The sequence below is a fragment of the Eptatretus burgeri genome, chromosome 11 (genome assembly GCF_056783735.1).
Source record: "Eptatretus burgeri isolate ZD-2024b chromosome 11, Ebu_testis_v1, whole genome shotgun sequence".
Taxonomy (NCBI): domain Eukaryota; kingdom Metazoa; phylum Chordata; class Myxini; order Myxiniformes; family Myxinidae; genus Eptatretus; species Eptatretus burgeri.
Genome location: NC_140971.1, coordinates 47584470 through 47610676, shown reverse-complemented (window position 1 = coordinate 47610676; position 26207 = coordinate 47584470). Strand labels below are relative to the sequence as shown.

Below are 26207 nucleotides of genomic sequence, written 5' to 3'. Positions count from 1 at the left end.
TAGTGCCAAATAATTCCATGAAGGCATGCATATCACCAAGGTGAATGATGACGTTGTCAAAGTCCTTCGCATTGTTCCATATGACATGATAGAATTTGGCAGCAGCCCCGACATCAGTTGTTATATGAGCGTATCGCATATTGGCCTGAGCTGCCATCAGCTGAGATTGTTTAATACATTCCAGTACAGTTGGATACTCTGTAATGAGACTGATTGGTGGCAGAAATGTAATCAGTGTTGGTTGAGACGATGGATATTCATGCTGCTGAATAACCCAACCAACAAAACGGGGTACTGACTGTGTTATCAGGCTGTAATGTTGTCGCAGTAGTTTCCATGTGAATATCTCACTAGTGCTTATTTCATCCTGATCCCCATCAAAGACGGTGTTGACTGTAGAAAATCCGGGTGGGTTCTTGTGTGGATTTATATTTCGCTCATCAAGCACGGCTCGAGTTCCTTCCATGGTCCGTCGCTATGATGTTTGAATTTCAGGTGTTGGTCGCAACACTGATTGTGTGTCCCTCTCTTGGAATCCAATTCCAAGTGTAGTATGAATACTTCGTCAAGCATGTTCCTTCTTACAGTCAAAATTATCCCACCAAAAGAACTTTTGAACAGTGTCGCTCGCAGAAGATGGAATTAAAGGTAGACAATATCCCCTGTCTGCCATCTGTTGGGCTAGTTCAGCTTGTGCCGTTTCAGTCAGACGAACTTGGTTATAAATGATTGAATGTCCCAATCGTCCAAGAACAGAGACTGCAGCTTTCTGTCCAGTCATGTTGTGTAGTCCCATTCCTAGCGATGTATGTTTCTGTGTCAGAAACTTTCCATTGGAATAGGCATAGATCAAATCTTGTGAAAACGATTCGGCAAGCTTTCGCGATTCATCACTAGCTGTGTGACGTGAGGATTGCAAATGTATCAGTTTCGTGAGAAAGTTGATCAAACATTTGGGGGATCTGCGATTTTATGCTCCTAATGAATCACGAGTTGGAGGCCACGGTAGATCTTCATCACTTTCTATAATTTATAGTATGGCTGTCTGCAGTATATTTGCTGCTTCTGCAAGAATAAAATCATTGCTTTCTTTCACATACACAGATAGGGTACTATTCGATAGTACTTTCTGACTGATAACCATGAGTGGGTGATGATAAGACACACTGACAAAAAACAATTCTCCAGAAAAGTGGTCCTCTAGTTTTTTTTCTTCACTTTGGCTCGTAACCTAGTATCCTCGCCATCGAGTCCATATATTTCTGTCCAGAGCTTCATAGATGCTAACATCATAAATTCCTTTGCTATGAGATCTTTGCCCTCTATTGCCAACGTCATCCCATAATTATTTTTCAGGCTTGCAGCTTGCATGATTCTCTCACATGCTGATTTCGTCTGGATTACTGATATTTGCTGTTTTTTCCCGTCAACTTTTATGGGTTTCGCTGTACTACAGTTTGGATTCATACATTTCTTAGGGAACATACCCCTGCTATCACTCGATCCTACATTTCTATTTTTCCTCGCAATTAATCTTTCATCCGATTTTGCCTGTCTTTTACGTTTTGCATTTCTAATTGATAAACCCTTTGTGAATTTTTTGTAAAAGTTCATGTGGACACAATGAATTCTGTGGTCCAGAACATCCGGTATGGCTTCAGCCTGAAGCGTATGTGCATTGTCACCACCTCATTCATTTCTGGCATCCTTTGCCTGGTGTAAGCGTTGAAACGTTTCATTTCTCAGACCAGTCAATTTGCCACAGTTCAGGTGATCGTAATGGACAACACAGCTCCTCTTCCTTTTTTCAGTCATATTGGATCATTTCACTGGTTTCATCCTGAAAAGAAAGAAAACCAATTTTACTTATGTTCAATTAGAAGACTGTCGGCTCCAGTGCTGCTATTCCTGTGGATTTTACCACAAATTTATGGATTTTGCATCAGCATATGGATTTATGGATTTTTTTGAAAAAATGGGAATTTTCATGGATTTTCCACTGATCAATGGATTTTTCCATGGAAATGGGAGTTTTTGGGGAATTGGAGTCCTTCCGCGATGTCAATCATCTTGTCACTGTTGTGGACAGACAAGATGCGCAAAAAGGATGCGCAATTTTGAAGATGTCAGCAATTCACAAAAGAAAAATTGGAAATCGGACGAATTTCAACCATAATTAAAGGTCAGAGCAAATAAGCGCTTCTTAGGAACAGAAAAGTGCATTAAACTGGTAAAATATGTACTGATCTAGTTAAAATATGCAATATGTGGATTTTTGGGAACATTTATGGATTTTCGAAAAAAATTAGTGGCAACACTGGTCGGCTCTGATAGTTCTGCTGTGTGCCATTTAAACATGATGCCTGTGAGCTCAAATGACATTCAATTCAAACGTTACGAAAATGAAATTTATTGAACGCTAACTGCATCAATTCCGTTCCGGGGTGACAGACAATAAAAAAATACGATCGAAGTAATGAAAATATGCAACTGAATTGTACATTTATGGGAAAATTTACAAGAAAAACTTTACTTACCTAAATTGCAGCTGGCGCCTTCACTTCGATCTTCACTTCAAAATAAATGTCGCAAGGTCTCACATTACAGTTTCAGCTGAACCGTGCAAAAAAGGAATTTCGTTCCGTGGGTGACAAGAGAAAAAATATATTAGTAACAATATATTTAAAGTTACATAACTTTCCGATAAATTACTGCAGCGCCTTGTAATTTAATAACAAAAAAACATGTTGTTGCAGTGGAAAGATGAGAGAAAATTGGTGGCATATTATCGAAAAGAAGAATAAGATATTGGCTTTAAGACTGTACAACATCAGCATAGTAACAGCCGATGATAGTAAAAAGTTGCGTCAGGGGCCCCTCCGGGATTGGGGGCCCGAAAGCTTTAGCTTCATTAGTTTCATACTGGATACGCCACTGGCTGCAAAAGATGGAAATTACTCAATCATTTTCATCAATTTATTCTTTTCAGTTTTAGCGTTTTTTACATAGACTTCAGGCTATTTTACCAGTTTGAATTGTTTGCAATTTTAAAAAATCAATATTTTTGAAAACGTTCTGGGGGCAAGGAGGTGCTCCTGGGGGACCCCACAAGGACAAATGGGTGGGAAAATGGGCAGGGGTGCCCGTTCCTCTATTTTAGCTTAGATGAAACATTGATCACAATTTTCAGCAACATAGACCAGTTTTAGGCATTTTATGTTTTTTCACTAGTTGTTATTTGTTGACCTTTGAACTTTGAGTTAAGGTCAGCCCTAAAATGATTTGATTTTCTGTTTTGATAAAGATTAGACACTTGAAAGTATAAACGAGCCATAAATACAGAGTGTTTTAGCTTTCAGAATCAGTTTTATAGTAAAAACTCATAATTGGCTAAATTTGACCCCGGTTGCCATTTGACCCGCAATATCTCGGAAACGCCCCCAAACCTGGCTGATCACCTTTCATATTCGTAATCTACACAAAAAAATGCACAAATAAAAGTTGGATGAAAACTTGTCCCTCTTCCGGTGGTGATTCCCCCTTCCTACCACCCGACTAACAGGACAGAATAGCCAATTATATAACAGCGCGATGTCGCCACGCTGTTAAAATCACCATGTGTATACCATACGGTATATATGTTGTAGGGATAAATCCTGACGTTCAAGATTTTATGCAGTGTATTGGTTACGATTACTGTTTACTCTGATACAAGGAAAGACACAGGTGGAGGCCGTTCAGCCACTGATCTCTACTACTGGATTGGTCACGACGGCTCATGCGTGAAGCCACCGGAAGTGCACTTTCCGCCATCTTGTCTCCCCCAAAAGAGGCGAACTGTCGTAACACGCAACGTTGATCCGGGCCCGGCCGATTTTGCAAAATATATTTCTTTAAATATATTTCAACTTCTGTCTAATATTTTAATGGATTTTGAAGTAAATTACTTTTCCTATTACTCAATCGAATTCCGGAAAATTCCCTTGGAGATCCTTGGCAATTGCAAGGAGGCGATCGATGCATATTATGAGGCCCGACACTGGGTTGGATCGGAAAACAAACATAGGCGAAACATCCAAGTTACATTCGGCTCCAGCTCACTTCATCAATAACAAAACAAAACTAAAGTCATGTTTTTTATGTTAGTTAAAATATGTTTTGTTATTTCAGGCAATTTTTTTGTTATTCTACGTTTCTTCATGTTTTCGGGGCAAGGTTGTAAGCTACGAGATGTTGGCTCCAAGGCCATTTAGAGACCAAAGTTCGCAGGCAAAAGTTAACTACGACGAGGCCAATAACTCCATACATAGCCTTTCAATGTCCAACACATCCTGAAACCTTATGAATATAATATCCTTCTCGTAAATAATATCATGTAGCTGTGTACCTTTCTCACAGGCAGCGTGGGGTACCCCCTCCCCCCCCATCTCAACACTTCTTATGTGTTATACAATGTAAAGTTCAAAACATATTCAGGAGTTACGTGTTAAAGACTGAAAAATTGCATCAATAAATGAAGAAGATTATTAGACTGCTTTCATTTTGCACACAAGAATGTTTTAGAATGCACAAACTTCAGGTTAAATCAACATTTCCCTACCTTTTGGAGGAGTGGGGGAAGGAACCCCCCCCCCCATCAGACTCTCCCCCTTGGTCACTTCCCTCCCTTACACCATGGATCCCTTCCATCCCACCTCTCTTTCTTCCCTTAATGTTGTCAACTTTAAATGTACTTAGGGGTCAGGACTCGGACCATTAGTATTAATTATTTACATCAATGATTTGGAGACAGGGGTGAAGAGGTTTTCCAAATTTGCAGATGACACAAATCTTGGAGGGAAGGTGGATAGCAGAGGGGGTGGTGATCAGATTCAGGAAAGTGTTCATACTCTCATAGATTGGCCAAAAGATTGGAGAATGTAATTTAACCTGAGCAAGTGTAAGGTGTTGGGGATGGGGAAGAAGTTCTTCCAAAGAGCAATATAAATAGAGATTGCAGGATACAAGGGGTAATGTTGGAGTGTGTCACATAGAGGAAGGATCTCGGGGTGGTAAGAGATATGGGAGGTAAGCAGGCAGCACAGTGTCAGGCAGCAAAATGTGAAGCAAATCTGGTTAACCTCCGCCATCGAAGATGGACGGAGGTTACTGTTTTCACCCCTGTCTGTTTGTTTGTTTGTTTGTTTGTTTGTTTGTGAACGGTATTACGGAAAAACTCCTGGACGGATTTCGACGAAACTTGGTGGGGGGATTAGGTATGGTCCAAGAATCATGCCATTAGATTTTGGACTTGGTCCAAAGTCCAATATGGCCGCTATGGCGGCCATTTTGAAAAAATATTTGAATTTTTGTTTTTGCATTTCTACATGTTTTAAGTGATTTCCAACGAAAAAAAAATTGTGAGAGAAAAAAAAAACAAAATTTTGCAACTTTTTTCAAAAATTTTTCGATTTTATTTGAAAAATATTTGAATTTTTTTTTTTTTGCATTTCTACATGTTTTAAGTGATTTCCAACCCGCCCCCCCCAAAAAAAAATTGTTAGAGAAATTTTTTTTAGAATTTTTTCAACTTTTTTTTCAAAAAAATGTCGATTTTATTTTTTGGGCATTTCTACATGCGCATCGATCTTGTTTAGTTTATTCAATTGTGGTTCAGTAGAGTCTGATCCGTTTTGACCTACAATGAATAGGATATCAGGTTCACTTAAGTGACCCAGCAGTATTGATGGCAGAGGTTTTGCACTCTACTGAGTGCAAAAGTATAAACCCCTCTAATTTTAGTTGTATTTGGAGGGGGATCAATTATATATCAAAAGAGTTGTTAACATAGCCCAGGAATTTAGTGAGGGCCACATCTAGAATATTGTGTGCAGTTTTGGTCACCACAACTCAGGAAGGACATAGCTGCCATGTCGAAGGGTTCAACGCAGGGCGAACAGATTGATTCCGGGCCTCACTCAACTCAGCTGAGGAGCGGCTTATAGAGACAGGGCTGTATGTAATAGAAAGAAAGAGGTTACGAGGCCATATGATTGAGATGTTTAAGGTATTGAAGGGCATCGACAAAATAAGTGCAGAAGAATTATTCAGCAGAGTAGACACAGTGTTCGCACCAGGGGCATTGCTTGAGAGTAAAGAAGAGTCGAGTTAAGAAGGTAGTGAGGTAGGGGTCTTTCACTCAAAGAGTAGTTAATGCATGGAACGGTATCCCTGGAAATAAATTGGTGACAGAAACAGTCGATGGGTTTAAATTGGAATTAGACAGGAACTTGGAAGTTATGGAGATTGAGGGGTGGAGGAAAAAGCCTGGTGTTGGCTTAGTGGTTCGGGTGGCGGCTTGGGATCCCAGGGTCCTGAGTTCAAGCCCCGTTGGGCCGCTGAATTAATATACGCCAGGAGGAGAGAGAGAGAAGGAGAGAAGGAGAGAAGGAGAGAAGGAGAGAAGGAGAGAAGGAGAGAAAGAGAGAAAGAGAGAAAGAGAGAAAGAGAGAAAGAGAGAAAGAGAGAAAGAGAGAAAGAGAGAAAGAGAGAAAGAGAGAAAGAGAGAAAGAGAGAAAGAGAGAAAGAGAGAAAGAGAGAAAGAGAGAAAGAGAGAAAGAGAGAAAGAGAGAGAGAGAGAGAGAGAGAGAGAGAGAGAGAGAGAGAGAGAGAGAGAGAGAGAGAGAGAGAGAGAGAGAGATTTTGGCAGGTCTTTTTGCAAGTTTGAACATTGATGGATGATTTTGTGCATGTCTGCAGATTGTTGTTGATTTTTATTTTTATTTTTTTTTACCAAGACATGCCCACTCCTCTGGAAGTTGGAAAAAAAAGTCCGGAATTTTCTTGTGTTGATGTGGTGCAGGTATGATGGGCCGAAGGTCTCCACCTGCGTTTAATCACCGTGTGTATGACGTCACAAAATACACTCAACACATGAAAATGTGAAATGTTAACGTTCCTTGTCAGCGCACAGACGTAAAAGGTGATTGAATTTTTGTTAATTAGAAGAATAATTAATTAATTAGAATTAAACCATGCAAAGTGACATTCTCTCACGGTCACACGAGGTCTGTGATTTCCACAAGTTCATTGCACCAACTAATAAAATTTTGCATGAGTCACATGCAAAGTTTATTGTTTGCATTTGGAGATTTCTTCCTGCCAGTCCTCTGTTTTCGTAATCGCTGGAGTGATGTTTTGGGGGAGACAAGATGGCGGAAAATGAACTTCCGGTGACCACTCCTCGGAAAACAATCGCTGTGGACGTGACCAATCCAGGTGTAGAGATCAGTACGTTCAGCCCACCATGCCTGCGCGAACACCACACTCATTTATCAACACAAGATCCAAAGAAGAAAATGCAATTATTTATTTATTTATTTGAATTTTTCTTTGCTTCTTCTTCTTCTTGTTGTTGTTCCTCTTCTTAATTTTTCTTCTTCTTCTCCCCAAGTAGTTTAAGTACTCCATCGAAACGGTTGATAAGGAACGGCTGGCTTGGCAAGCGATAAGTAAGGGGATTGGTAATGGGGCACACACCCTCGTCACGTGCGTGTGGGTTCAGAGATCAAAATTCGTCACCACAGGCATAGTAGTTGTTGTTTAAATCGTCCTCAGGAAGGCAGGAAGGCTTGTGGAAGCTCAGTTACCGCCACGGCGCTCATTGTGCGGTGACAATGTCGGTGAACTATGCGGCAGGCCTCTCTCGATACGTCTTTAAGGGGAAATGCGGACAAGCTGAGGTACGAACTACATTTTGTATAAAACGTAATCACCATCGACAGGTGTTGTTGATGCAACTTGAAATTTGCTGTGGTTTTTATAATTCTATTCGAAAGGCCAACTCGAGCGAAATCCACTCTTGCTTCGACATTTTAAAACCGATTCGATTGTCGAGAGGACAAAGCCTGCCCTACCACGTCCTGCGCTGCACCAAGGCGGCATTTTTTTTTAGGTCGGGTCTCATTCCCTCGTGAGTATCAAGAATGAAAATCGAAAAAGCATAAACTGAAACAGAAGGAGGTTTATAGTGAGGAGAAAGAAAGTAAAATGTCGTTTGTATGAAAGAACGAGGTGCTTTGTAATTATCGATGAGCTCCACGTTTGAGGTGGCATTCAGAAAGCATCAATAAAATGTGGACCACCAGATGACGATGAAGAAGAGGCAACGTGAGACCATTACTTTCTTCACACCTCGTCCTTTGTATTCGGAGTGTGCCGGAGACGAATGCCTCAACCCGCAGAGGACGGCAAATCGATGCTTGATCTCGATAGAATTCCGCAAGAGTGGTGGTGTTTATGGTTAAATGATTTACTTTGGAGGTTAGATGGACAGCAGAGGGGGTGGTGATCAGATTCAGGAAAGTATTGATACTTGTATGGATTGGGCAAAACATTTGGCAGATGGAATTTAACCTGAGCAGGTGTAAGGTGTTGGGGATGGGGAATAACAATGAAAATAGAGATTACAGGATACAACGGGTAATTTTGGAGCGGGTCACACAGGAGAAGGATCTGGGGGTGGTAATAGATATGGGAGGTAAGCAGGCAGCACAGTGCCAGGCAGCTATAGGTAAAGCAAATGGGGGTTTAGCCTGTATCAGGAGGGGGATCAATTATAAATCATAAGAGGTGGTGTTCACATTGTACAGGAATTTAGTGAGGGACACATCTAGAATATTGTGTGCAGTTTTGGTCACCACAGTTTTGACCACAGAGAGGGTTCAGCGTAGGGCTACTATATTGATTCTGGGCCGAGCTACACTTAGCTATGAGGCGCAGTTAAAGGAGACGGGGCTTTATTCACGAGAAAGGAGGTGGTTACAAGGAGATGTGATTGAGATGTTTAAGATAATGAAAGGTATGGATAAAATAAGTGCAGATGAATTATTCAACAGAGTAGACCAGGGGCTGTAGCCTGAGAGTAAATAAGATGAGAGTTAAGATAGTAAGGCAGGGGACTTTCACTCAGAGAGTGTTAATGCATGGAATGGTCTCCCTGGAAAGGTAGTAACAGCAGAAAAAGTAGATAAGTATAAATTGGAATTGGATAGGTACCTGAAAGTTATGGGGATGTTGATAAGACTTTTCGGTAGTTTGAGTATTGATGGGTGATTGTGTTCGGAGTGCTGTTGGTGGGGGGTTGTGTGGTTGATGTGGCTTTTTAACCAAGCCCATGCCCCCTCTCCTGAGGGGAAGAAAAGGGAAAAATGAGTAAATAAATAAATACAAAAGGTACAAAAAAATTTTTTTGATTAAAATCATTTTTTGCATTTTCTTCCTTGGATGGGTTGGTGTGGTGTTTGCGCAGGCATGATGGGCTGAATGGTCTCCACCTGTATTGGATTTCCTTGTTAACCTCCGCCATCGAAGATGGACGGAGGTTACTCTTTTCACCCCTGTCTGTTTGTTTGTTTGTTTGTTTGTTTGTGAACAGTATTACGGAAAAACTCCTGGACGGATTTCGACTAAACTTGGTGGGGGGATTAGGTATGGTCCAAGGATCATGCCATTAGATTTTGGACTTGGTCCAAAGTCCAATATGGCCGCTATGGCAGCCATTTTGAAAAATATTTGAATTTTTGTTTTTGCATTTCAACATGTTTTAAGTGATTTCCAACCAAAAAAAAAGAAAAAATTGTTAGAGAAAAAAAAGAAAAAAAAAATTTTGCAACTTTTTTTTTTCAACAAAATTTCGACTTTCTTTGCATTTCTACATGTTATAAGTGATTTCCAACAAAAAACATGCTAAAATTATAATTGCGGCTGATTTTTGAACTTCAGGTGGATATACCCACGTAAAATCAATTTCTGTCTCAAGGAATCGAGTTATGACGAATGAATTGAGTATGTAAAAGGGAAAGTTGCAAACTATAACTCTGTGAGCACTGTTGATGTCAAATTGAATGAATAGGATATCAGGTTCACTTGAGTGACCTAGCAGTATTGGCGGCTGAGGTTTTGCACTCTACCGAGTGCTCCCCCTCTTTAACCTCCGCTATCGAAGATGGATGGAGGTTTCTGTTTTCACTCCTGTCTGTTTGTTTGTTTGTTTGTTTGTTTGTTTGTGAACAGTATTATGGAAAAACTCCTGGACGGATTTCGACGAAATTTTGTGGGGGCGTGGGGGTGGGGGGGAGGGTTAGGTATGGTCCAAGGATCATGACATTAGATTTTGGACTTGGTCCAAAATCCAATATGGCCGCTATGGTGGCCATTTTGAAAAATATTTGAATTTTTGTTTTTGCATTTCTACATGTTTTAAGTGATTTCCAACCAAAAAAAAAAAAAAAAATTGTTAGAGAAAAAAAAGAAAAAAAAAATTTTGCAACTTTTTTTTTTTTTTCAACAAAATTTCGACTTTCTTTGCATTTCTACATGTTATAAGTGATTTCCAACAAAAAACATGCTAAAATTAGAATTGCGGCTGATTTTTGAACTTCAGGTGGATATACCCACGTAAAATCAATTTCTGTCTCAAGGAATCGAGTTATGACGAATGAATTGAGTATGTAAAAGGGAAAGTTGCAAACTATAACTCTGTGAGCACTGTTGATGTCAAATTGAATGAATAGGATATCAGGTTCACTTGAGTGACCAAGCAGTATTGGCGGCTGAGGTTTTGCACTCTACCGAGTGCTCCCCCTCTTTAACCTCCGCTATCGAAGATGGACGGAGGTTTCTGTTTTCACCCCTGTCTGTTTGTTTGTTTGTTTGTTTGTGAACAGTATTATGGAAAAACTCCTGGACGGATTTCGACGAAATTTTGTGGGGGCGGGGGGTGGGGGGGAGGGTTAGGTATGGTCCAAGGATCATGCCATTATATTTTGGACTTGGTCCAAAATCCAATATGGCTGCTATGGTGGCCATTTTGAAAAATATTTGAATTTTTGTTTTTGCATTTCTACATGTTTTAAGTGATTTCCAACCAAAAAAAAAAAAAATTGTTAGAGAAAAAAAGGAAAAAAAAAAAAAATTTTGCAACTTTTTTTTCAACAAAATTTCGATTTTTTTTTTTTTTTTTTTTTTTTTTTTTTTTTTGCATTTCTACATGTTATAAGTGATTTCCAACAAAAAACATGCCAAAATTATAATTGCGGCTCATTTTGGAACTTCAGGTGGATATATCCACGTAAAATCAATTTCTGTCTCAAGTAATCTGGTTATGACAAATGAATTGAGTATGTAAAAGGGAAAGTTGCAAACTATAACTCTGTGAGCACTGTTGATGTCAAATTGAATGAATAGGATATCAGGTTCACTTGAGTGACCTAGCAGTATTGGCGGCTGAGGTTTTGCACTCTACCGAGTGCTCCCCCTCTTTAACCTCCGCTATCGAAGATGGACGGAGGTTTCTGTTTTCACCCCTGTCTGTTTGTTTGTTTGTTTGTTTGTTTGTGAACAGTATTATGGAAAAACTCCTGGACGGATTTCGACGAAATTTTGTGGGGGCGGGGGGTGGGGGGGAGGGTTAGGTATGGTCCAAGGATCATGCCATTAGATTTTGGACTTGGTCCAAAATCCAATATGGCCGCTATGGTGGCCATTTTGAAAAATATTTGAATTTTTGTTTTTGCATTTCTACATGTTTTAAGTGATTTCCAACCAAAAAAAAAAAAAATTGTTAGAGAAAAAAAAGAAAAAAAAAATTTTGCAACTTTTTTTTTTTCAACAAAATTTCGACTTTCTTTGCATTTCTACATGTTATAAGTGATTTCCAACAAAAAAACATGCTAAAATTATAATTGCGGCTGAATTTTGAACTTCAGGTGGATATACCCACGTAAAATCAATTTCTGTCTCAAGGAATCGAGTTATGACGAATGAATTGAGTATGTAAAAGGGAAAGTTGCAAACTATAACTCTGTGAGCACTGTTGATGTCAAATTGAATGAATAGGGTATCAGGTTCACTTGAGTGACCTAGCAGTATTGGCGGCTGAGGTTTTGCACTCTACCGAGTGCTCCCCCTCTTTAACCTCCGCTATCGAAGATGGACGGAGGTTTCTGTTTTCACCCCTGTCTGTTTGTTTGTTTGTTTGTGAACAGTATTATGGAAACTCCTGGACGGATTTCGACGAAATTTTGTGGGGGCGGGGGGTGGGGGGGAGGGTTAGGTATGGTCCAAGGATCATGCCATTATATTTTGGACTTGGTCCAAAATCCAATATGGTCGCTATGGTGGCCATTTTGAAAAATATTTGAATTTTTGTTTTTGCATTTCTACATGTTTTAAGTGATTTCCAACCAAAATAAAAAAAAAAAATTGTTAGAGAAAAAAAGGAAAAAAAAAAACAATTTTGCAACTTTTTTTTCAACAAAATTTCGATTTTTTTTTTCTTTTCTTTTTGCATTTCCACATGTTATAAGTGATTTCCAACAAAAAAACATGCCAAAATTATAATTGCGGCTCATTTTGGAACTTCAGGTGGATATATCCACGTAAAATCAATTTCTGTCTCAAGTAATCTAGTTATGACGAATGAATTGAGTATGTAAAAGGGAAAGTTGCAAACTATAACTCTGTGAGCACTGTTGACGTCAAATTGAATGAATAGGATATCAGGTTCACTTGAGTGACCTAGCAGTATTGGTGGTGGAGGTTTTGCACTCTACCGAGTGCTCCCCCTCTGGTTCTTTGAGTGTGCTTCAGAAAAATATTTGAGGTGCCAAAACGACTTGCTGAAAGCATTTTTGAAGATTCACTTTGAAAACAAACGAAGCAAACAGACAGTAAGGGGTGAAAACATAACCTCCTTAACCCGAGGTTACGGAGGTAATAAGAAGTTATAACCAGCAATGGTGGATCCAGGAGGGTTCACCGGGTGCACGTGAACCCTACCCCTCCCCTCCACCCTTTCAATTATGTCCCGTGATCATCGTGCGAGATATCACTGGACAATCGGCAATTGCACGTCTTTCGCTTTCACTCAGCAATTAATCTGAGCTGTGATACTTTTCTCCGCTGGTTCTGCATTAATCCCTGTGACTCAGTGTTTCGTTGTAGCCTCGTGTTGGCTTAGTGATTAGGGTGGTGGCTTGGGATCCTAAGGTCCTGAGTTCAAGCCCCGTTGGCCGATGAATTAATACACCAGGGGTTGACTCAGCCTGTCATCCTTCCGAGGTCGGAAAAATGAGTATCAGTGTGTACTGGTAGAGGGGCACTGCATCATCGACAGTCGCACTTCCAAGAAATGATAGCTAACCCGGCAGCTAAGCTGCCATACGCAAGAATAGCACGAAGAGGTGTTAAGTTATGGCTCCGAAAAGAAAGGCAACATTTTTGGGATTGTGTCCAACAGTAAAGCGCAGTACAATCCTGAACTATTTCACTTGGTAATTCAAAGTTTCAGTGGCTACATTGTCCATTATTATAATTAACTAGACGACCCGTAAACCCGATTGGGTTCCCGTTGTGACAGCGGTTGATTTAAAAAAAAAACATCATTTCAAAAAAGAAAAAGAAAAAGATAGCTCCAGTGAACTATACCGCTGAGGTTGTTTGCATTGATGAAATTCTCCCGAAGAATACTTGACAATCGGGAATTGATTTGTTTTAATATATTTTTTTCGTTGTCCGATTTGAATGAAACTTGATACTACACACCGCAGGCGAATGATGAGTAAGGTGGCCCTAAAATTTTTGCGCTATCATGTACCGTTTTGGCTGTATTTCGGTAATATACTGTTGCGGGCCAGGTGTCTGGTGGTGAACGACCATTAGGTGGGGGAAGCCAAGTCAATTCCCACCAGACTCACCGGAATTGTAGGCCGTCGCTCACAGATAATTCCGTGACGCAGCACGTCGCTTAACCGACCGTGGACGCCAATACCTCAACCACGTGGTGTAGGGTCCTCCTGTCTAGAATCAAGTTATCTAATTAACCACGTGGTTTCGACTATTGGGGAACCACGCCCTCGGTACGCCTTGCCCGAACCGGATCACTCTACCAACTACCGACTACCTTTCCAGATCGGATGCAGTTGAGCTGTACTGCCAAGGAAATACCGGCTCGAAGGAACGGATTATCGGGAATAATGACCCGGCTAAACTCAGATTCAAACCATGCTGGACCAATGGAGGAAAAGACAAAGATAAGCTGGGAACATTTCTACAATTATTTATCGATATATTAATATTTCGGCACGCCCCTTTTTTTGTTCCACCATCAGATTTTTGTTACTGCATGAAATGAAACAAGCTTTGACATATATAGTAATGATATTATTGTCTTCCTTAAGAGGCCCCTCAAAATTCGTTTTCATGATTATCTTATCATATATATATATATATATATATATATATATATATATATATATATATATATATATATATATATATATATATATATGTATATATATATATTAATATTTCGGCACGCCCCTTTTTTTGTTCCACCATCAGATTTTTGTTACTGCATGAAATGAAACAAGCTTTGACATATCTAGTAATGATATTATTGTCTTCCTGAAGAGGCCCCTCAAAATTCGTTTTCATCCAACTTTTTATTATTCCGACTGCACTTCATTAGAACATAGATTGTGGATGAATGCGCAGATCCCAGGAGAACAACTATAGCTGTACAGAACAATTCATATTATCGATGGATAAAAATGATATTTAATTGATATTATAATAAATTGTTTATTTAAAATATCTTCAAATTTTGTGAGTTTTTAGTTTGTTGTGAAATATTAGGTCCTCGGCTCTCCGCATAGTGGCGTACAGGCTTAAGTCGTACTTCTGTTTACTACCGTAGAAAATCACAGAACCATCCGATCGACATGCTGTTAACAGTTTCAGAATCAGCTAAATTCTACAACATATGAATATGGAGACAAAACTGATCCGGCCAGCTAAAATCTACAAGATATGAATATGTAGACGAAACTGATCCGGCCTTTTGGATCACTTTAAAGTAGGGTGCCCTGTAATTTTAATGCGCTCTATGGATCCTCCGGAACTCACGAATGGTACACGTTGTGTAGTCACTAAACTACGTGGTAATGTCATCGAAGTGGAGCTACTGCGGGACAGTCGAAGGGGAAAACCTGAATGATAATCAATGGATAAAAATGATATAATATATTGTTTAAAATACATTCATGCTATCTGTCTTTTACCATATGTTGCCAGTGACGCCCGTCGAAGACGGGCACCTTTATTAGTTTACAATAAGCGGGGAAAAGCATTGGCACATAAAAAGGTCCGTCCGTCCGTCCGTCCGTCTGTCTATCTGTCTTACCCTGTAACTCCTACACCATTTGAAATAGGAACGTGAAACTTTGGGACATAGTAGATATATGTATGGGGAAGTGCACAACACTTTTGGATTTTTGATATGACCCCTAGGGGCCGGGCCACAGGGGTTTGGGTCATGGGGGTCGATTAAAAAAAATTTTTCTTACAGCTTTTTAAATCAAGCATATTCATGAGTTATACATTTAACAACGTTTTTTTTAAACACATGATGATCAGAAGGTGCTTGGGGGGGGGGGGCGGTAGGGGGTGCTTAGCGGATAGGGGGTCAAAATAGGTCCTCCTACACCGTTTGAGATAGGAACTTGAAACTTTGGGACATAGTAGATTTATGTATGGGTAAGTGCACAACACTGTCGGATTTTTGATATGACCCCTAGGGGCTGGGCCAGAGGGGGTGGGGTCATGGGGGCTGATTTTTTTTTTTTTAAGTATATTTACCATTGTACATGGTAAATTCTTTCATAAAGAACTTACTTATGTGGCCCCCATGAGTGACAAACAGTCACAGGTTTTACTGTATTTATCTAATTGATTATGAATAATTATAATTAATATTATACACAGTTCATTCCTCTGATTAAATTGATGCACAGTTCTATATTGCTGAACAATGTTAAATTAATGTTTCATGAAATGTTGACATGCTTGCAATTACTTCTGATTTTGTAAACATAGTAAGTCTTTGGTCATAAAGCACATCAAATAGAAAAGAATAGTCAATCCATTTTGCAAGATATAATTTCACCTCGTGTTAATGGGACAAAGCAGTGCACGTGGGAATATGCGATGGTGTGCCATTGACAACGTAGTTCTAGTTCGGTATGTAATGCAGGGGAAAGATGAGAGGTGTGGTGCAGAAATTTACAAGCAACTTACAAAAGCGGACACAGTGCAGACTTGACGCGAGATTAATAAAAGCAACAATTGCAATCAGAACAATGAAGATCTTATACAGGCTTATCTAACGGACAGGCGCCAACACACTCAGACACACACTCAGACAAAATAAACCCAATGAAAGGCAAAGGACTTTTGCAGCAAGGGAGGGAAGGAGTTGAGGTCACAGTTTTTGGTACCTGAGCGTTTCGGGGGGAAGGAATGCTCCATGGTGCGGCACCCGGCAAAAGTTGTGTGGTTCGGTCCACAGCCGCACACGTGGTAATTGTGTCTGGTGGAGTCCAAAGAGGCGAGAGATGAGCAGTAGGCAGGACCAGATAGGAGGCTTGGTCGAGGTCCAGTACAGTAGGCGGGCCATCGAGGCGAGACGTAGGCAGAACCAGGCAGCAGGAACACTTTCACAACAATTCTCTTCAACCTCTCCAACTCGCAATTCTCTTCAACGACCAAACAACTCGCAATTCTAACTCGACCTCTCCAACAACCCGCAAAACCCAGCTCGACCCAACTCTGAGGATTGCTCCATACTTTATAGACCATGGAGCTCAGGGAGGAGCCATGGCGAAACGGACGTCATCATCCCATCCGAGCATTCCGATTGGACCGGGCCTTCATGTGGTCCGCCTTTCTGGGCGGGGTTTCGGCCAGACGCTAGTTTGGCCCGCCCACCTGGGTGCAAAACGATAGTGATCCACCACCCAAGTCTGGTTTGGAGTAGACGGTGGAATACTCAAAGCGCCGGTCTACTACTCCATGGTGCACGTTGCGATTTTGCCTCAGAACAGATCGTTGGGGAGGGTACCATGGGTTGTCGTGGATTTTCTCAGGAATGAAATGGAGTGGGGATAAAATAAAAGGGAAAAATGATTTAATAACCGAACTAAAGTCCATCGCAACACACCCCCGTGTCTTCCCACTACACAAGGAAGGGATCTAACTCCACGTATATTAATGGAGTAACTGACTCGGGACAACTGTATGTTGTATGCATACGGTTCCGAGAACCGTAACAATACATACATGTGTGTATTGTAAAGCATACATACATAAAAGATGAGAGTTTTAGTAATATATAGATGATGTGATGATTCACAATGGTGAGTTTAGGTTTAGTGCTCGGGGTCATTTACCCTCATTTTGTGCTTGTCCGTTCGATATTTTCATTGATTTGATTTGGAAACATTTTGTGTATTTACATTGTTGTTGTGATGATCCATCACAAAGATTCCAAAATCTTCAGCTTTTCTGTAGAATCAGTTATTGACAGCTCTGAGGCCTTTCCGTCAAGTAGCTCGACATTCCCAAATTTTCCTGTGGAGAATGTAAATTTATGGTCTGACACTGCCAGCTCTGGATGAATTAACCGTTTTTTCCTCGCCGATTACATTGACTTGAATAAGGCTTGGTGGTATATTTCACAATATGAGAACATCTTTACCTTATGTGAACCCCCCTAAAAAATTTCTAGATCAGCCCCTGATAACTACTAGAATCACCCAATCCCAAGCAAAGGGGGGGGCTTTCTTTTGTGTTACTAGCAAAGTACCTTCACAATGGGCGATCTTATTCCAAGCATGCAAAACGTTATTTTGACACATATCTCTACTTGGGTAGTGTATAGACGACTGACAACTGCCTCGATCGCTCCCCCCCCCCAAAAAAAAGCCTGCTGTCCTTGCATGAAGCCAGAACATACTTATTCAAAACACCTCACTGCATTGAAAAACATGGGGGCAGGAATACTGCACTGTAAAGAGTTGGTACTAGTAATACCCTTTCCGACCTGGAGGGGCGCTACATGATACTGATACACATTAACACGGAGAATTTGCATCCCCCATTCTCAACCCCTCCAAGACCACCGGAAAAGATAAAACACCCCGATACACTAATTGGGGTCATTCTGATCTTGTGTCGCAAGTCAATGTAATTGGCTCAGAACTGTAGGAGGGTAGCATGACAAACACCGGTCCATGAATTATAGTTGGGATACATGTTATGGAGAGGAGGAGGGTACATATTCTGTGTGTGGAGGGGAAACAAGATGCGAGACATTAGCGGGTGGCTTCAAGCTTTTCTACAGTCGTGGAGATGGGAGCAGAAATGGTGTTGGTATCATATTGGATAAGTAATTTAAGAAAAGATTGGTGGAGGTGGAGAGAGTGGGTGACAGTTATGAGCATGAGGTTAGATGTTTGTGGATAAGTGGTTATGCCCCTCAGGTTGGATGCCAAGGTGGTGAGATGGATTGAGTGATGGCAAAGGTAACTGGGGCAGAAAGATTCGTGGTTGATGACTTTATTGGGCATATTGGTGAGGCAAATGGAGGTGTAGAGAGAGTGCAAGGTCATTTTGGATTTAGAAAGAGAAACGAAGGAGAACAGCTTATTAGTCCCCCTACCAGTTTCATCAGAGGTGGCTGTAGGTTTGCTCTCCGTCTGTCCATCCGTCCTTGCAACCCACCTGTGGTTTTTCAGTCTCTCCCCCCCCCATACCCTTTAACATATTCAACTGAAACTTAGTACATAGCTGCTTTATGATATGATATGTTTCAGGGCGTTTCATCAATTTTTCACAGAGTTTTACCATTTTTTAAAATCTACAAAATATCGTATATTATACATGGGTCAGTGTTCAGCTGCCCTGTCACCACCTCACTGCTTTGCATCCATTGGCTGGACAGCTGGCCTGATGATCCACCCCCAATATAATCATGCACCACCATTGCATGAAGCAACACAGATCTGCAGGCTTTAGGCTTAGGAGTTGGTCCATGGCCCATTGCAATTGGTATGATCCCAGGTATATAACCACGATGTATTATATAGTGTATGCACATAAGTCATTCGCATGTTTTTGCTTTTGTGTTTGTACATTGGGTTATTTTAATATGAAATGAGCAACGCCAAGAAAACAAACGAACCATGATCAGTTAGAAAGGTTCATCTTCGTCATTTTGGTTCCAGTGTTGGTTATAATTTTTACGAACTCTTTTTATATCTCCGGTTTGTTATCCTTTAGTCTACAAAAGGTATCGCCAAATGAAAATTGCTTTTCCTTTTATTTTGCCGAAAAGACCCAAACACAGTGGTCTATAGGGTTTCTTTTTCATTTTGGTTTGTATCGGTCTGAGCTTGCGTTAAACGCTAATTTTTATCTCCCGAACATTCATTGTGACTGGTTTGGGGACATGTATTGCAAAGCTATTCTCGCTCTTGTTGATTTTGTGGTTGCATACATGACATGGCGATAGCAAATACATTTTTCCATAAAAGAAAATAACATCAGATCACATATATGAGCGGAGGTAAACTGTCACAGAAGATTATATTTTGTGCAGAAGGGGTGAGTGGAAGGAGGTCAACGACTGTAAGGTCATACCTGGTGATGCAGTAACACCCCAAATGGAATGTTGGACTTGGATATGGTTATCAAGGGAGTGAAACGATGTAAGCAACAACGAACACGAAAGGTGAGGTGGTGGAAATTGGGAGATGAGGAATACAGTGAAGTGTTTGCTGAACGAGTCTTGAGAGAGATGAGAGCAGTGAAGTATGAAAAGGGAGCGGGTGGGAGATTTCAAACAAGATCATGAATGTTGGAAAAGAGATTTTTGGTCTGACTGCAGGTAAGCGAAAAGGTGATTAGGAGACCTAGTGGTGGGGTAGGATCTGTGTCAGTGACTCCACTTGAAGTGGGCTAATACTGCTGCAGAAGAAAAAGACTGTTTTATGATATTATAGATTAGAGGCTCACCAGACTGTGCAGACTGTGCTGTCTGTGTCGAGCTGAATGCCACCTTCTTTAATTCTGGAGACTATTTTGTGTCTTCCTTGATGTCCTCTCATCATCTGTTTGTTGACGAACAATTCTCTGCCTAGTTGTGCTTCCTTTTGCTCCTCTGTCTAAGTCACCATTTTCGCATTCAAAATGCAGCTTGATGATGCAAAAATCCAAAAGTTTCACCCAGAGTGTGCAAAAAATATTCATTCTACCTCCATGTTGGCTTGAGGACAATAAAGTATAATTTAGTAGAGCCAATAATGAAAGTTTTGTGACAAATATTTGGGGTACTGAGTTTCAAAGAGTTTTTAGATCCTCGTGGAGGATCTCTAAGTCTTACTCACGTTATTGTTCTTGTGGACTTTTTTGTTTCACAGCCTACAGTTTTCATCAAAACTTCCTGAAACTTGGCATGTGTATGTAAAAAAAATACCCTGCGCAGACAGTAACCATCTCCGATTTTGAAAATTCCTCCTAGAAAAAAGTTATGACGTCAAAATATCTCCGCTAATGGAAATCGCCTAAAAAAAATTATCTCTGAAACGAGGCAAGCTTTTTGAATTCTGTTTGCAGGAATCGAACAGGGCATTAGCAGAGATGAATTGCCGCACATATGATGCATCACTATGACCTCATATCCATTTTTATGACGTCATTCCTATTTTTTGACATTTTTTGTTTCACAACCCAGAGTTTTCATCGGATCTTCGTGAAACTTGCCATGTACATGCAGAAAGCCCACGCGCAGGCAGTAACCATCTCCAATTTTGGAAAATCTTCCGAGAAAAAAAGTTGACGTCATAATATCGCCGCTAATGGAAATCGCCTATACCATTATCTCCGAAACTAGGCAAGCTGTTTGAATTTTGTTTGCGGGAATCTAGCTGGGCATTAGCACAGATTTTTTCGCAAACCTGATCCATCACAATGACGTCATATTAGTTTATGACATCATCATTAAGAGGACGAGGATCTTAGCTCATTTTTTTGTTTCACAGCCGACAGTTTTCATCAAAACTTCCTGAAACTTGGCATGTATATGTAAAAATACCCTGCGCAGACAGTAACCATCTCCGAGTTTGAAAATTCCTCCTAGAAAAAAAGTTATGATGCCAAAATATATCCGCTAATGGAAATCGCCTAAAAATTATCTCCGAAACTAGGCAACTTTTTTGAATTCTGTTTGCGAGAATTGAACATGGCATTAGCAGAGATGAATTTCCGCACATATGATACATCACTGTGACGTCATATCAATTTTTATGACGTCATTCCTATTTTTTGTCATTTTTTGTTTCACAACCCAGAGTTTTCATCAGATCTTTGTGAAACTTGCCATGTATATGCAGAAAGGCCACGCGCAGGCAGTAACCATCTCCGATTTTGGAAATTCTTCCTAGAAAAAATGTTGATGTCATAATATCGCCTATACCATTATCTCCGAAACTTGGCAAGCTGTTTGAATTTTGTTTGCGGGAATCAAGCCGGGCATTAGCACAGATAATTTTTCGCAAACCTGATACATCACAATGACGTCATATTCGTTTTTATGACGTCATCATTAAGAGGGACGAGGATCTTAGCTCATTTGAGCTTGTTTTAGATCACTGAGACCCCCTGATCAAAATGATTGGGGTGACCCTCTCAAACGTCTGGGGAAAATCTGCTGGAGGGTCAAATCCAAGTTGACTCCCATGAAATTGTCAAATGTGAAAAATGCTGTTAAATTTGAACCAGCAGAGACAGAAAATAAATATTGGGGTCTTTTTTCAGTAATTTAGACCAGTTGGGTACAATTGAATCAGTAAAAATACGATCAGAGGTTGAGGTCATGCTCAAAGTATGTCAGTCGTATCAGTTGTCTACATGTTATTTATATTCAATAAAATGTACATTAGAAACACCACATTTGACAAAAAATCGTTTTCAGTCTTTGTTTTAACAAAAACAAACAACCAGTAATGTTACCAACAATTTGTTCAAAGCAAAACAAAATCAAAATGCATAAACTGTGTAACGTCAATGTTTTCAGTAGCTGAATATGGAACGTCTTAATCGTGCTTGCTGTCACTGTCTGAATCATCACTTCCAGATTCGTCACTTTCATCGCTTGTATCGGAGTCTTCAGGGTTTCCTGAAAGTACTGATTGGTGCTTTGTACATATAATGTTGAGCACTTGAGGAAGTGCAGCAGATCTATACCGTATTGGCACACATTTTCCATCAACCATTTGCCAACCGTAATGCAGTGGGGACGGTGGAGCCTCAGGCATCTCAAAGTGGAACCAAACATATTCTCAACATGCAACGCGAAGACCTCTGAGATAATGTGACTCTTCATCAAGGAGAAGTTTCAATGTGGATTTTTGCTTCATGGGAGACCATTTCTTTGCACGTGCTTCACCCAAGCTTTTACTTTTATTGTCATTGGAGACACATTGTATTGTGAACATCATTAGATCATGGACTGTCCTCTTGGAAACTTGGCGCGTCTGCCTAACAGATGAAAGAAGAGATCTGTACTGGTTCGATTTCGCTATTCTGTCAAATATGGCCTTCTTTCCTTGACCCTAAAATGCTTGAAATAGCATCTGCCCCTCTGTTAGCATGTGTAGGAATGATAACATTAGCCACTTCTTTGTTACACAGCTTCTTGCAATCGTAAATTGACCCCTTTCTCTTCATTCCCAGTGAACCATTTCTCTTGTGAGCAGGATATGCACACAGCACAACAACATCTGTGTCCTCTGCATCCATTACAATATCTTCAGTGATCCCCGATTCTCTCATTCTTGCATACAGAAAAGTTCAATAATGTTTTATCGGCTTCAGAATGGTTACAATCATATTCCGTAATGTGACGATGGAGCGTGACTGATATATCATTGCATTTATCATGGACCTTGTAGATCACTTTGATGTTTTCCTCTTTGGACAAGGATGAAAACTCTTCTTGTAGAAAGAATTGTGTTATCCGTTTGTTCCCTTTATTTGCAAACATTTTGGTTGAATTCCCTTGCTGCAGGAAATGTATTATTCCTGCATGGATAGATATTCCTTGAATCTCCAACGAATGTCGCATCGCTGCTTCCTGATCATTCCTTGAATCTCCAACGAATGTCGCATCGCTGCTTCCTGATCTCGTTGCGTGCTCACGATCTTTGATGTTAACAATGTCATCATCGTAGTAATCATTGACACAGATTATTGTTGTTGCATTCTTGTGTGTCTGACATATAGATGTAAAGATTAACGGAGACCAATCCAACCATGTGTATTCAGTCTCATCATTCGTCTTTAACAGAGGGGGAAGACTTTCTCCAAAGGAACCCCATATCAATCGGTGCAGTGTAGTTGCCTTCAACTTGCAGTTCAATAAATTTCATGTGATGCACCAACTTTGACTTTTCGTCGACTCGATATGTTGAACTTTTTGCCGTAATACACCAGATATAAACTGAAATGACTTGTGAGATTGGCATTTTTAAATGTAGTTTGAAAGATCCAGATCCAAATCTATGGGGGAAAAAAATTCTATGTGCAGGATTGAGTTTGGAAAAGCAGTGAGATGGAAAAATGGTAACAAACTGACAGTGGGACAGTGTGGAACACAGTTTGACATATGAGCAGGTATCTGTGCAAGGGAATGGGGAGAGAAAGAGGAGAGGAGAGGAGAGGAAATGGGGGTGGAGAGAATAAAAACAGCTATCTGCAAGTAAGAGCTTTTGGGTTGGTTTAGGTTGCATTAATAGAGGTAGAAAATGTCACAAAAAGGAATGAGGAAGACTGAAATGATCGTGCACTGGTTCTTTGAACCACTCGAGGGAGGAATATAATTGAACTAAGATTAGTAGAGGGAATTACATTGATGTGGATGGGATTATGTGTGAACAGAAGCAGTTGCTTAAATCGTAGGAAAGGCACAAAAGGGTGGAAGTTGGTGGAAAGCTTGAATTTTTGGGGTTTGACCAGGATGGGATTACTGGAGGGACTTGGGGAAGGTCAAAAGGCTGAGAGAGCAGAGGGACCTAGACCGTAAAAAGAGGTTGTGAAAAAACAGTGGCCTTCAACCAATCTGCGACGTGAGAGCAGCAGATTGCTTCGACCTCATTGCGGGAGATTCCAATGATGTTGAGCGCTTTAGATTCCACAAAATCCAGGAGAGACGGATTACATGATGGGACCCCCATCATCAGGGAGAGCAGCACTCCATTGCGCTACAGACGAAGAAAGGCCTTGTACCATATATTCTGTGAGTCAATCTGATTTATCAAGGAATGACTTTGAACTTGGAATAACTTGGTTGCCCAATCTGCGACTGGCTTTGAAGGCTAGTTTTCCTTTTGCAGAAATCTGTGATGTTATTCCTTGAAAATATCTGAGTGCAGCTGGAACCAATAAAGAATTGTCAGCATGATTTATCTACTGGTTAAACAGAGTATAATATGTCAGCTAAGTGAGTGAGAAATGATAATGGTTTTGTTACACTGCCCCAAGGAAATTTTGCCAAAGAAAATTGAAAATATTTGGCCATGATGACATTCCAAAGGCATACTTTTATTCACTGTACCATGCAGGAAGGGCTTTTGGAGACTTTCCAAACGAGGATGTGCAAAGATATTTTTAACCAAAGCTTGCATTCTGTTATCCAAATGACGACTTTTAATTTTGAAAAAGCCAATTTCAAACATTTTAATGGGCACTTAATTGGGTCATAGATTTGACTTTGTAAAGATTTATATGTTGTTGCAAGATGCACTTTAGCTGAATAAAAGCGTTTCCACATGCTGCGTATATTTTTATAGTTTCCTGTCACTCGAGTTTCCACATTTATTCATTTGTCCAAGTTAAAGCTATTTAAACACGAAAGGATGATACATCATTTTAATCCTTTCCTTATTTGTTTTTACATCTGGCACACGCGTTAAATGTTTGTGTTGAGTTTAAAGAGTGAGAAACGTGTTTGAAATCCTTTTGTTAAATACCAGTGCAGGTACCCATGGAAATTTTGCCAAATGTGAGTTGAAGTTTTCAACCTTCCTCTCCCATCTCTCTATCCCCTCTCTACCCATCCCAACTCTCTGTCCTCCCCTCCCCATTTTCCTCCAGTTCCTGACAACATTCCCATTCGTAAAGAACAATGTTTGGAGATTAGTTCCATGAGGTATATCTGACATACCCAGGCAAAAATAGCATTCCTTTCCTGTAGTAATTCTCTGCAGACTATTGTAGTATATGAGAGTACAACTCTTATATACTGTAGTTGTAACTGCAGCATTTTTGCCTGGATATTTATCATAATGGTCTGTTCAGTGATGCTTCACTCGCGTCAAGTTCTGATGGGGTAATTGGTTTACTTCCATGAATGGGTGCAATTGATACAACCATCATTGTTTATCAAGGAACCACAATGCACCAGGAAGGATCCTCATGATGCCTGGGTTACAACCATAAATGCTTTTTCCAAAATTTATTGCACTCGAGTGTGGATCGTCTTGCTATGCTCACCTCTCCACACGCTGTTGTAGAGATTGATGTGACAGATTTCCTGTGTTGTCATGATTTACACCAATTGTAATACAAACATTTATTTGTAATATTGGTGGTATTACTGGTATGTTTATTTGAAATTTATTTTTAACATAAAAAGATCCAAATGGTATAAGTTGTCAAGGATCTAAGCTGTCTACTCTGTCTGAATGGTGTTAAGGTCTAAGGGGATGGAAGGTTCTTGAGGATATTTTGGTCCTCAGTATTGCTATAGTCCTCTGAGTCTTTTGTGTCTTGAAGGGGTCTTTGGGGTCTGAAGGATCTTGGTATTCTTGAAGGGTCTTCAACGGTCAAAGGGTCTCAGCAGTCTTAAGTGTCAAAATGTACATTTGAATGGTACGTAATTAATAGACATATGTGTTTGTCATGGTACAACTAACGTTCAAACAATACGTAATTAATAGATGTATGTGCAGTCTAATCGACGTTCACACAGTACGTTGATTGACATATAGTCACACAGCTTCACTGTGAAAGGTACATTCCAATAGCACGTAATTTACAGATGTTTGTGTAATCTGCAAACAATGTTCAAACAGGACGTGGTTAATGGGCATATCGTCTTCATGGACGGACCGTGCTTTGTGTTCTTAGCTCACCTGGAACGTAGTTCCAGGGAGCTAATGGGATGGCATGTCGTCTGTCCATCTATCCACAAATACTTGCAACTTCTTCTCTGAAACCATGCATATGATTTTGATGAAACTTTACCACAAATTTCATCACCCTGCATAAGC

General features: G+C 40.2%; 1 protein-coding gene across 5 annotated transcripts in view; it reads left to right on the top strand.

Moving 5' to 3' along the window:
- The first annotated feature begins 7524 nt into the window (after positions 1-7524).
- SIRT6 (sirtuin 6) overlaps positions 7525-26207 on the top strand; it is a 75366-nt gene continuing 56683 nt past the window's right edge. The window contains exon 1 of one of the 5 annotated variants that reach the window (XM_085846353.1): positions 7525-7721. In XM_085846353.1, the coding sequence (XP_085702479.1) occupies positions 7656-7721 (66 nt within the window). In that variant the 5' untranslated portion in view covers positions 7525-7655. Of the gene's footprint in view, positions 7722-7747; positions 7952-24152; positions 24173-26207 lie in introns of those variants that run through there. The other 4 variants (XM_085846350.1, XM_085846351.1, XM_085846349.1 and 1 more) reach the window with 4 other exon arrangements.